The sequence below is a fragment of the Lontra canadensis genome, unplaced genomic scaffold (genome assembly GCF_010015895.1).
Source record: "Lontra canadensis isolate GAN:19392208 unplaced genomic scaffold, GSC_riverotter_1.0 scaffold9, whole genome shotgun sequence".
Lineage (NCBI taxonomy): Eukaryota > Metazoa > Chordata > Mammalia > Carnivora > Mustelidae > Lontra > Lontra canadensis.
The window spans coordinates 20,709,879-20,723,544 of NW_022631003.1; the positions used below are offsets into that span (position 1 = coordinate 20,709,879).

At 45.4% G+C, this 13,666-nt stretch overlaps 1 protein-coding gene across 3 annotated transcripts in view; it reads right to left on the reverse strand.

The window, feature by feature from the left end:
* GRIN2B (glutamate ionotropic receptor NMDA type subunit 2B) overlaps positions 1–13,666 on the reverse strand; it is a 405,939-nt gene that overhangs the window by 162,491 nt on the left and 229,782 nt on the right. For all 3 annotated transcript variants that reach the window (XM_032855041.1, XM_032855043.1, XM_032855042.1), the window contains one exon: positions 13,010–13,608. In XM_032855041.1, coding sequence (XP_032710932.1) covers positions 13,010–13,608 — 599 coding nt within the window. The remainder of the gene's footprint in view (positions 1–13,009; positions 13,609–13,666) is intronic.

Sequence of the window (13,666 nt, forward strand, 5' to 3'; positions counted from 1 at the left end):
CAGTTTCTTAAAGCTCCCCAGGAAATTCTAACCCCACAAGATGAGGACTGAGATGCACTGACACAGGGAACTCAAAACACAGGGAACTGAAGACAGCACGGGAGCAAGTCAGCACATTAACACACCCCTGAGCTTGTTGGATCAGATATCTCAGAAGGCTCCTTCAGCTGAAAAAGGAAAATGTTAACTCCTGATGATCAGAGCAAACATACTTTATTTGAATTACCTCATTTGTCATCACTACCTCTCCCACCAGCTTCCTTGCTGCTGCTGAGCATGTGTGGGATGCAGATCTTGGTTCCTCTACAAGACACTGAACGCCTGGACGGCACCCCACAGTTCTGAGCACATGGGAGGTGCCAACTGGTTTGTCACTTGTCGCTGATGAGAAAATTTCTGCAAGGAGCTGACCACAGGGAGGATGTTTCAGAACACACAAATGTTCAACTTGTCTCATGTGGGTTAATTCGGGGCCTGGGCTGCGTGACCCAGGAAGGAAGCACTTCCCTGAGGATGGAGCCGCTAGAGGCCGCTCTGAGCCAGACCCTGGCTAACCGGTATTCTGAAGTTCAAAGACATCCAAGGGAGAGGAAGCCTGCTCAGTAGCACTGGGAGTCATGGCAACTAGGGGGCTCCTATTTTTAAACTTGTAGGTGAGCCAGCACTCAAAGTGCGTGTGGGTACCTGTGGGGAAGGGGACTCTGGTATATATTTCAAAAGACTCTCCTTTTCAGGTTTTGAGCTTGCAGGTGGCTAATCATTTGTGACTATAAGATCAAAGAATTACACTAGAATCTGCTCTATTAAAATGGTTCTTTTCTCCTCCTTAACTCCATTATCTTGTTCTCTATCGGAAGGGATCCTTGATGGCCTGGTGTCCAGAGGTACTGGGAAAATCCGGATACTTTTAACCACAATATTCAGAAATTCTGATCTTCATTTCTTAGGCTTGTTCTGTTAGTCTCTTGGGCAAGTCGTGTTATGTTATAAGGAAAATAGGCCCTGGTCAGCTAATTAAAAGAACTTTCTCTGATGCCCCATTCCTTACAGGGCCAATGAAATGGAGGCTGCATATTGTCTGTATACCCACCATCTCACAAAGGGTTCAGCACATTCACAGCAAACGTGTCACTAAGTCAGTCATCAGCAGATGTAACAGTGTGAGGCACAGAGGAGTGGCCCCCAGGCATCATGTTTCTTTCACTTCTGATAGGATCATTTGTACTTTTCTCCAATCGCCGGCCAAGTTTCAGCTTTAAACAAATCTGAACTTATCCCACCTGTCAAAAATGAATAGTGGCCCTGGAGGACATTTGTAAATCATGACAGAGGCCAAGGTCTTGTTTTGTTTTATTACACGTCCTTGACAGGATTTCCAATGGGTCTGTCACCTCCAGGAGTTTCTGCAGATTTTAGAACAGAAAGCCTGCTCCCGCTTCCGTTCCAAGGACTCTCAGGTCCATAAAGACTACAAGTTCTTATTATCCCAGAAAGGGCCTAAAGGACTTTGGAATATACAGGAAGAAGAAGAAAAAAAAAAAAAATATATATATATATATATATCATCCTTTCCAATCAGAAAAAGCAGGCAGGAGCAAGATCACAGCAAGGCTGGTAAACAGACCTGTGACATGCTTTGGGACAGGGAGAGAAACAGGGCTCAGACTGGGACATCCCTAGTGTGCGGACACTGGCTGCTGTTTTTGGACTGATTCTGGATTTATCCTGATGTTAGGACAGGAATTCCACAGAGGCCAAGAAAGGAAACAAAACCACCCTGTGCCTCAGGTTAACAATGTGTTCACGTGTGTCCCAGTCCTAACTGACTCTGCTCAGCAGCGAGACGGCCCTCAGAACGGACCCTCAGATGGACAACATGGGGCAAAGTACACCTGAAATCCATAAAGACTTGGGTCTGAAACCCAAGTAAAGTAGGCAAGTGACTTAACCTTTCGGGATCGCAGTTCCTTTCTCTGAAAAATGGAAGTAATAATGCCTCCGTACAGTACTTTTAAGATTAAATGAGGCCTTATACAGCACTTGGCTCATAGTACTCACTCAATAACCTTTTTTAAAGTAAATTTTCTAAATTGCTGAAGCTTAGTATTTCTAAGTACCAAGCTTTTTCTTGATTATAGGAAGCCTTTTAAATGGAAAATTTTAGAAAGATATTATAGAGTTCTCTGACTTCTTAAACCAAAGATAATCAATATAATTTAAGCTCTTAATAATGACCTAACAATGACTAGGCTATTCTTTCCACAGGGATGTTTTAAAGGGGGCATATGCTTCCTGGGGAGTATAGGGCAGTTTGCCCCAGATGGTCTTAGACAGGGGCTCCTTTCAAGGTCTCCTGCTTGGTTTTTCTAATATTTTAAGCACTTCACCATTCTGTGAGTTCTTTCTTTTTTTTTTTTTTAAAGATTTTATTTATTTATTTGACACTCAAAGATCACAAGTAGGCAGAGAGGCAGGCAGAGAGAGAGGGGAAGGGAAGCAGGCTCCCTGCCGAGCAGAGAGCACGATGCGGGGCTCGATTCCAGGACCCTGGGATCATGACCTGAGCCAAAGGCAGAGGCTTTAACCCACTGAGCCACTCAGGCACCCCTGTGAGTTCTTTCTTAATGCTGTCAGTTGCCCTGCCTGATTCCCATCATGTTCATTGTTTCTAAGCTGTAAGATCTGGGAAATCAGATAAGCAAGTATCTCCGATATGATAGGTCACCTACCAAAGATAGGTCCCTGACCATCTGATTTTTAACTGGGTCTCTTACTGCCCTGGTTAAAACCTGAACTTGTCCGCTTCCCTTGCAGCTAGCCATGATCACTAACTGATTTCTGACCATGAGCTCTAAGCAAAGTATGGGACTTCTGGGTAACCTCCTTAGATGAGATCGTCCTCCTTCCTAACTTTCACCCACTGCTTGAAACTGGAGTTTGGCAGTGGTACGGGCATGGGGATGAAGGCCAGATCCTATAAAGGGAAAAACAGAAAGCTAGCAGGAATCTGGGTCCTGACAATCATGCAGCTACCATATCAGCTCTGGACAGACCGCCTAATTATGTTGATGTACCCTTTTTTTATTTAATGTTGAGTTAGCCAACATATAGTACAATATTAGATTTTGATGTAGCGTTCAATGATTCATTAGTTGCGTATATATGTTTACATATCCTGTTTAAACTGGGATACTCACCCTGCAGGCCATAGCTAACACAACTGCCCCACAAGCTTCTTAAGGGTACATATAAAATTAGAGTAAATGAACTCTAAGTTAAAATAAACCACATTTCCTTTAGGACAAGAATTTTTACCAGTGATTTAGAGTCCAAAACCCTTTGCTGCTTTCTGCATGGTTCTGGGTTATGCCCTAGATATATCAGATTGTTACATATATCACCTGTGCTCTCCCAGGTAACAGAGGGTAAATCTGTATGAACACATGTGCAGTGTGCTAACAGAACAATGAGAATAATGACCCTGGGCAGCCTGTGGGATCACGATTTTAAGTCATAGTCTATCACACACACATACATACACATATACACGTGTGGCTTTCTCTCGAGTCAATAACGAGATGAATCTGACTCATTAAAATCTATGTAATGATAAACTACATTATAATGACATTCTACTGTGTTGTTTTTTTTTTTTTTTTTTTTTTTTTTGCCTAAAGTCCCCGATAACTGTGGTTCAAGGAAGGGGGGAAAAGGTGGGTGAGAGTATCTGGACATGCCGCTGGGAAAATGAAGAGTGAGTATCTGAGTTTTCTTTGTTGATATCCCCAGGTAATCTATACAGCAGATCCAAGAAGCCCTCATGGGTTCATAGTGATGATTCAGTGAGATTACATATATGAAGATGCTCTGTCTGAAAATGGTCATTTTTATCATCCTCATTATTAGCAGGATTGTGAGCTTGAGGTCTGTGATCATCAGCCCTGATGTCAAACACTGAATGTATTCTGACACATAATCCTCGTCTGGACTCCTTCTGTAATCTCTCCCAGAGAACTGTGAAAAGGACTGTTTTGCATGACTATAATAGTGTCACAGTATGGCTTCCATGGCTCTTTCTGTTGTGTTGTCAGGAGAAAATCTGTCCTTTGAAAAAGACGACCTTTATGGGTTTCTTAGAAGTATGTAGAACCACTCGACTCCTGAGTCTACCGCCTTTGCCCAAACAGTGAATGTGCTAGAAATACTCAGCAACCATTCTTACACTCATCGTGACATTGAAAATGGAATTAAGACTGGAAGGAAAGAGCTAGTCAATATTCACAGAACTAACTCCAGGCAAGCCGAGTGAAAGATCCCTCCCAACGTCTGGCCCACAGACAAGCCTTCTCAGGTGATCAACTAAACAGTCTCTGTGGAAAAGAAGAATGGGAGAACTTAATAGAAGAATGGGAGAATTTAATAGAAGAATGGGAGAATTTAATATGCAAAAGTGTTTCTATCTAGCTCTTTTAACTCAAGACTGTACCGGACAGACACAAACGGACACATGTAAATATGTGCTCTGTGAATGTGAAACACACTCCTGAGTGAATATATACATGTGCACGCAAGAATTCTACGTATGGTCATCTGGGAACACCGGAAGCAAAAGGCAGGAAAGACATGAAGGCTTTTAAATGAAAGCAGGTGAGAAGTGAGGGACAGCTAAAGATCAATGAACAGAACAACCCCAGCAAGAAAGAGATGGAAACGAGGAAAGAAAGGTGGTGGGGTGGAGCAAAGCATTGATCAATGAGGAAGAAAGAAAAGCCCGGGCAGTGAGGGAGGCAGCAGGCAGCCCCCGGCCGGCTGCTGCTGCTGGAAGGCGGACAAGGGGGAACAGATTTCAGCAGCAGGGAGCTCTAATCTGTCAGCAGCAGCTCCTTCATGTGTGACCAGCCGGCCCAGCTTGGGGACTGGTGCCAGTCTGGGCAGGCTAACCCCACCAGGCCCTCCCGGAAGAGAAGGAGCCACCGATAAAACCCTGAGAGAGTGGAGGGAAGGTTCTTCTGCACCCAGAGCCCACTGCTAGCCGGCTCTGGGCTTCTCCTCCCGGCCCTGTCTGCAGGGCAGGCTCAGACCCCGCCGTCTGCTGACCGGCAGTCACGCTGACCAGCCCACTCCTCCCAAATCCTCATCAGCCACATTGGCCCCAGAGAACTCTTTCCAGGAGAGAGCCGCCTATGTATTCCTAACAGATCCGCTGGAGAGAGGTGAGAGAAAGCCTCAACCCATTATGTGTTTGAGATGGGTGAGGTCATACATAGAGGCAAAGGCCATGGAACTCTCTCTGCTCTCCAGATGCTCATAGGAGGCTGACCTCGGCCAGCTGCAGTCCAGCCTTCACTCAGACTTCCAGCCCATGTCTGTAACCATAAATGACAGTGCTCGAGCTTTCTGGCAACTCGCCTCCAACCTTACCTCCACCCAGCCAGCCTTTATTCTCTGGTGGGAAGAGAGAGCAGATGGAGGCAGGACTCCCACTCAATCCCTAAATAACGCCAGCTTCAATTCCCATTAACTGTGAATTTGCACCCTTATCTGAGTAAGAACCAAGGGAGTAAGAATCTTGGGGCTACGACCAACCCAGGGCAAAGGTTAACAGGACAGGCCCAGCTGCTGGCCAGCCCTGTTAAGGACACAGTCAAGCAGGGTGCACACTCTCTGGAGAGTGCCACTCCTGCCATCAGGACACCTGGGTGATGCCCCCAACCCCCTACCCACCTCTAACAGCTCAGTAACCACCCTGAGACTCCGACCCCACATTTGTACCATCACTCGTCCTCCCGTCTATTCCCTGAGAATACATGTATTGACAGTGTTGGGTTAGACCCTCAGCCAAGGACTCTTCTGATTTTTGATTTTCAGGGATGGGGGTATCCTTTAAGTTTGGCTAATGCACAGCAGAGTGAGGGGCTGAAACCTGAGGCACCGCCTAAGCTGGGCGGCCCTGTACCTCAAGTCTCCTAAAAACAAAATGGGGCAGTGATTCCCATCTTCATTCATGCTTTTATCTGCCAAATATTTATCAAGTGCCATCGGGCACTGTGCTGGGAACACAGAGGTTTAAAAAAAAAAAAAAAAAGCCTGTTCTTATGAAGTCTGAATTCAACTAAGAGGAGGAAGACAACAAAAATACTTAAGAATAAAATGTACACAGCAGGTCAGGTGAGGGCTACCAAGAGCAATGAAGCAAGAGATGGGGGTAATGAGTTCTTGGGAGTTGTCCTGCCAAGAGAGCGATCAAGAACATCTCCCAGAGATCTGTTCATGGGTCAGGATTTTTGCAAGGATCATCTTCGGTGACTGCTTGATGCCTGGTGTGCCGTATGGAGTCAGAAAGACAACCAACAATGGACTTCCCAACTTCCGCAGGCTGGCTGCTTCTCGGCACAGACCTTATGACTCTTTTCTTAACCCTCACCATTGCCACCAAGGCTCGTGTCCTTCCTGAGGCAGAATCTGCTGTTCTCCACTGGCAGCCACAGCCATACTCTGCTCTCGATTCCATCCTCTTCGACACCATTCTGTTCCTTCCCACGGACAACGGACCACCTGTGTCTTCACTCCCAGCACAATGTGTGTATTGCCTCCCACCTCAAAACTTGTCCCCCTATGAGATGGAAGTCTTTTCCCGTTCACTCCTTTATCTCCTGCCCTTTCCTCCAACTGAAAATAGCTCTGTGTTTGTTTTTTAAGAAGGAAGAAGAAGTAGAAGAGCAGGGAGGAAGAGGAGGAGGAGGAAAATGGAAAAGAAGAAACAGGAAAGAAACACCAACGATGTCACAGTTGCATTTTAAATTGTACAAGTCAGCCAGAGAATTAGGTAGTTATTGTGGAAAGAATCACAGAGGGTCTCGATGCTAAACATTCATGAATGCTCTTCCCAGATTTGAATTGAAGGGAAGGAAGCTAAGATCACTTGCTGAAATGACCACACATCCGGTAGGAAAATGTGGAAGATGAGAAGAAAACACAAGAATCTGAGTAACCCTCAATGGAGTCATTTTTCCAAGGACAATGAAAGCACTGAACAGATCTTTCAGGACGGTTATGAAATTCCCGAGTTATTTGTTCCCCCAGTTTGTATCTCCTACACCACTGAGCAGATAACATCTCTCTGTACACTCACAGGTGTGTCCTGCTGTACTAGGGATTTCATATGAAAATGTAGCTTTCCTTAGACTCCAGAGGATTTCTTTAATCAGGTGAAGGGCCATCGTGCTCAATAATCCATTGATAACTATGCCTTCACGGAACCTTTTGGCTAATCACAGGTAGATTACATTAAGTGAACGTACAATACGTATTTGCCTTCCCAGAAATCTGCCTATGCATGGCCCTCTGTGAACATTTACTAACGAAAAGATGGGTAATGACCAAGCAGATCTTACCCGTGGGGGTCTGAAAATGAATGGACTCAAATCCTCATTTATTTCTTAACTTCTCAGCACTTTTCAGGCCAAGAGAGTCAAGTGGGCATCCCCTGGGAACAATCCAGCTACTACAATGGGTCTGAGGTTAGGGAGCCTGCCTCAAGGTTAGAGGAGCATGGAGTTCTCACAGTTCTTCTAGGAAGAGCTTAACAGCTCTTCACACCAGCTGTCCTTGGCTCTCCTCGGCCAGAAGAAGGATTCTGGCCTTTTAGATAGCAACCTTTATGGCTACAAAACAAATGTTGAGCAGGAACACTGGAGCACGTCAGGGGGAATAATTCGGCAAGATTCATAAGAGGTTTGCGCTGTTGAGATCCAGCCATCTCAAAGAGCACCTGCTTTTTTCTAAAAGTTGGGAGCACTGGGCAGGTGCTCAGGGCAGACAGAGAGCGTGGAGGTCAACGGCCAGTGTGCCACCACCTGAGCGACAGAAACAGACCAGCAGAGTACTGGAGCACACATAGAAAAGGAAAATAACCATTACCTACTCCCCCGAGGAAGCGATAAAGGAAAAATATAGACGCGTGCCTACTAATAGCTAACAGTTGTTCTCTAGCTCAGGGGAATAAAGACAGGCTTAGATGATGGACATAATCACTTTCTAAACACTTTCAGATAGTCTGGTATCAAAACATTAGGATTTTTCTCAGGAACTAAGAAGATCCTTCACTTAGAGAACACAAGACAGAAGAAATTATTCAACTCCTTCAATCAAATAAAGTTCCCAGTTGGAAAACAACTCTATCTCAGCATGTCTTGGGCAACAGTATGGGGCATGGGACCACATTTACTAAAAAGGCATAAATGAATGCTACAAAGTTCCAACAGAAAATTAATCCTTATTAGTGTACAAAATAGGTTTGTCACATTTAACAAAAACAAAACAAAACGGGAGCCCTGTTAAATCTGAATTTCAGATAAACAAGTTATCTTTTAGTATCAGTATGTCCCCATGAAATATTGGGGACAGATTTGTGCTAACAGAATTAGCTATTGTTGACCTAAAATTCCAATTTAACTAGATTTCTATATTTTTCTTGAAACCTTGCCAGCCTTGTCCAGCAACCTAGAGCCTATCTGGAAATAGTTACCAAAACCGTATCTGGCTGGCCAAGCTTCAAGGACCTAAGAGGTTATCACTGGGGAATGTGGACTGATACCTTGATATATAATGTTTATTTCAAGAATCCTCTTTGAGAATGCCTATGTGTCATTAAAAGAAACAAACACCCCTCCTTTGGTAACTAACAGATGAATCACTTCAAATGTGTGTCTCTCTTTGGGATTCAGCAATAGCAGGGAGTCACCAATCCCTGTTCCCTAAGTCTAGATTTAGGAACCTTCCTTACCCAGAAAGAAAGGCATAATTTGGCCAGGTATAAATGGGAGCTTTACCTCCCCCTTACAAAGCTTCCAGAGAGGACAGGGCCAGGTAATGTTCCTGGTTTTTCAGAAGGGAAGAGGAGAAACCACTTCCTGACTCTATATTTCTGGTGTCACCCAGGGCTGGGTCAGTCCCAGATACCCCCTAAGGAGGTTTCTTCCCACTGCTGTTGCAGAAAGCAGCAAGCCAAAAAAAAAGTCATCCTCATAAAACAACCAACCATTTCCAACAATTTTGTTTGCAAAGATCTCCTGCTGTGGCTAAATGGTATGGCTGCTTGGTTTGTTATTTAAAAGAGTGACCCTAGTGAGACCAGAGCTCTTGAAGGGGGAGGAAGGTGGGGGAGGAGGCTGCTTTCAGACCATGATAAGTAAGAGGAGCTGGGACTGAGTGTGCCTAATTGAATTCCACTGATGATTCCGCTTGCTGTGCCACACGGTAATAGCTCAGACTTTGAGGCTAGCTCCTTACAGTCCCTGTTAGTCAACCCCAATCCTTTCTGGGCCTTGATAGAAAAGGATATTAAAATATTCTCAAGAGAGGCTAGAGATTGGATTCAAGAGCCCTGAGGAGCCACACTTGAGAGGAGGGAAGGAACAAATGGGGGTGCGTGAGGGATAAGTTATGGAGACAGCAGACAGGGCCAAGAGGAGAAGTCTGGAGTCAGACACAGGAACCAACCCCACCCCCCAACAAAATAATATCAGGGAACTGGGGCAGAAGGGAAAGTTCACAGAGGAAAGCCCTTCATGGAAAAGTGTTTTGATGCATCTGAAGACACTTCTTATGCAGTCCACGTGGGAAATCAAGGTGGACTCTCGGCTCTACCCTGGACTCTCGGCTCTACCCTGCTACTCAAGGAATTTATGAATGATCTGGACTGAGTAATCCCTGTTCTTTTTAGGACTGCTGCGCTGGCAAAGATGGCGGTGGGTACTTGTTGCCGTCTTGATGACAACGTCTGAGGAGTGACCACAAGATAGGGTCACAAAAGTTAGAACCAACTGCGATTTTAAAGGTGGAGTGGTCAGAGACCAGGCTTCAGAGGGAACACTTGCATTCTAACAGAAAGTAAGCCAAATGGCAAATGAGAATATCTACAGGTTGACAGTTTACCTGGACAAAGTTTTAGGATAAAAGCAGGTATTCCTGGACCAAAACTGATGGACTTGAAGTTAACACTCATTTCATTTCCTCGCATCGTCTGGCAGACATTTTGGTCTAGAGAGTCTTCATTGTTAGTATTGGTTTTAATGAACTACTATTTGGCAGAGTAATCAGCATCAGTTTTTAACTTAACACTAAAGACCATGGGAGAAAACCTGAAGGTACAGAATCAAATAAACAGTAAGTTTTTCCAAGGAAATCTCTACTATCTTGCAAAGAGCAGCAGAACAAGAAAAACCTTGCAGGGGAGGTAAATGCACTGGGCAGTTCATCATCTTGGAGGAGGTCACTCATTCACTCCAGGTGTCTTTCTTCCTTTTGTCACATGGGGCACTGGGGGTGGGGGGGAATGGAAATAAGTAGGACAGAGAGGTCACTGCTTCCCCAGAACTTGCAGGGACAAGCCATAACACAGCACAGAGTGACAGCCATCTCAAAAGTGGCTTTACTAGGAAAGCAGAAGATGCGGCAAAAGCACATAACAGAGTCCTGTTAGTCCAGGGTCTGGAACAGCTTCCTCAGTGGAAGTGAGGCTGGGACTGAAGCCTGAAGAATGGAAAGGAGACAGGTGAAGGAGCATCAGCATTTACCTACTGGTGGGAAGGGGTTCCTGGGGAATATATTCAAGGCAGGGAAAAGAGCTAGAAGTGAGAAAGAACATGGTATTTTCAAAGAACTAAAGCAGGTTCAGTATTGCAAGGATATAGTGTCCGAGGGAGATTGCAGCAGGACACAGTTTTGGAAAGACAGGCTGGCCTATGCAGTAGAAGACTTTATAAACCACATTAAGGAGATGGGACTTCATTACAGAACGAAAAGCCACTGAAAGGCATTAAGCAGGAGAGTGATGAAATCACATTTTCATCTTTGATCACTCTGGCTGTGATATAGATTGGAAGGATGCAGGACCGGGAGCCGTAAGATATTTACGAGGCCCTGCAGCAATACAGGTAAGAAGAGCCAACCAGGAACACGGCCTAGGAATGTAGCCGGTGAGAGCACTCCAGAGGGAATCCATAGGAAATGGCAGCAGGAGATGGTCTCCTAAGAGACTTGGGCGGGGAGGGGAGGGCAGTGAAAGCAAGGACACCTGGGCAATTTTTACTTGAGGCCACTGGGTAATAGGATGTAGCCTTTACAGGTAGTATAGATCTGCCTGGAAGAGGGAGGGGAATGGAAGAGAAAGAAGTTCAGCTTCGGATATGGTGTGTTCTAAGGCCCTGTGGCATCCAGAAGAGCCTACCTCCTCATAGTTGTTGATACAGACTGGGGCTCAAGGGAGAGGTTTCAGCCAGAAGTCAATTCACAAATATCAGTTATAGCCCTGGCAATGGAGGGGTCTAGGACAAAGAGGGGGGTCTAGGACAAAACCCTGAGTTTTATGCCAATATTTAAGAGAGGTCTAAAGGAAGAAGAGCATGCCAAGGACTTTGAGATAGAATGACTAGAGAGGGAGGAAGAAACCAAGAACGTAGTAATAACTGGCATGGCAAAAAGCAGAGTTCAAGATGGGATAATATTAGGATTGGATCACAGAGAGAGCTACATTAAAAGGAGCTCTGGGGTGAGGGACGCATGGGTGGTGTCCCACTCTTGGTTTTGACGCAGGTCAGGATCTCAGGGTCCTGGGAATCAAGGCCCTTGTCTGGCTCTGCGCTGGGCGGGGCATCTGTTTAAAGAGTCTCCCTCTCCCTCTGCCCCTCCCCCACTCACTCACGCTCACTCATTCTCTCTAAAATAAACCTTTAAAAAAAAAAAGGAAGCTTTAGTTGCAACTCTGAATTAAGAGTTGCTGAGAGGCTTTACTCCAACTTCCTCCCAGAGGTTAAACAAGTATAAGCAGGTACACCTTCAGCCTCCACTAATTGTGTTTCAACCTCCCCAGAGGATGCTTTGATATTTTATTTAAGCTGGATGGTACCAGAGTAATGTGCTTTCTGCATAGTTTTCTATTTGTCAGATATAATTCAGGAAGAATTTAAAATGGAGGCCCAAAACATATTGTAGAGTCAAAGAAAGTCAGGTTATTATAGTCATGTTTCCATTTATGTAAAATTATAGACTTATATGCATATAGGTACACACGCATCAGAGGATAGCTGGAAAGATGTTCTCTAATTATTTCCACAATGACTATCTCTGGTTCGCTGGCTTTGAGGCCATTTTTCTCTTCTCCTCCTCCTTTGTAGTCTTCTGCATTATCTGAGTTTTTACAGAGTTCGTGTATGGTGGTTTTCTACAAATCACAGAACCACAGAAGCCTATAGAGAATCTTCTGTCCTACACAGTCACATAACACCCGCAAGAGGATACCTGGGAGTCATGGCTGGATTCGGAGGGGAGGTCAGGGGAGCGGAACTCCACCCATGTCCCCTTCCTACTTAGAAATCAGACTAAGAGCAACCACAGAAGCTGCTTCCACAGTGGCACTCTCACACTTACACTTAAAAGGAAGAAGGAAACGAAGGAGACAAAAGCCAAGGGAAGGATCCTCTTCATATGCCTCCAGACCCACGTAACCTATTGTCCATTCCCTCCCAGTATAGCAGCAGTCCTAAGTAAAGGGACCAGTAGGTCCTCCCTCATGTCAATGCCCACTGTGTCTTCCATGGCGGTCAAGTATGCGAGACTGAGCCTCTTCCTTGGAGACCGACTATGGACCGTTCACACCCATGATCCTTATTTTCTTGGATCATAAAGTGGAAACAACTCTTAAACCCCTAATAGAATGTTGCTTTGAGGGTTAAATGAGGTCAAACCTGCAAAACCCTTGAGTAACATCTAGTGTGGAGGAAATGATCAATAAGCAGGAGCTGTTGAGTATTTCTTAGAACAGGAACCCAGCACAGCAAGCTTTGGACCTGAAGCACTCCCACCATCACCAAGAGCTGCCATCTCAGTGGCCGGCTACACCCTCTGATGTCTTGAACTGCTCTTCCCAGTGCTTCTGAACCTCCACCCCCAGTCCTGAAGGCCCTCCCCCGATCCTCTGCCATCAGGACGCCTTGGGTCCCTCACTCACCTATTCAGCATGTTGGACTGGTAGATTCTCTTCTCGTGGGTGTTGTAACAACTGCTCTTGGGCTCGGGGATGAAGCTGTGTTCAGACAGCATGTCAGAAGCAGCGGTGGTGATTATGGCAATTCCATCCCTCACTCTGGCAGGGAGGCCATAGTCCCATTCATCATAGGACACAGAGATGAGCCCGGTGGGGAACTCCGAGGGCACTGTGTCCGTGTCCCCTGCCACCAGACTAGGCACAATCCATGTGTAGCCGTAGCCAGTCAGCCCTACGGAGTTAGCAACTTCAAAGATGTAGGTGGCTTCTTCCTTAGTGCAATAAAGAAGAATGATGGGGCTTTGAAGTTTCTTGAGCTGGTTCTGGATCTTGGAATCTCCATCATCCAGGGACATGTCCAGCAGGAGGACCTCCTCTAACTCCCAGCCCACGAAGCTGTTCTCGATGGTGCTGCGAATCTTGTTTACAAAGTCCTGGTAGCCAGGGAAGTAGGTGGTGACGATAGAAAAGATGTACCAGTCGTACTCTTCCATGATGTTGAGCATTACAGAAGCTTGCTGTTCAATTGATGGGCCAAACTGGAAGAACATGGAGGATTCATCCTAGAATAGTAAAAAGGTAAACAAACAAACAAACAAACAAACAAAAAACAAAGATGGT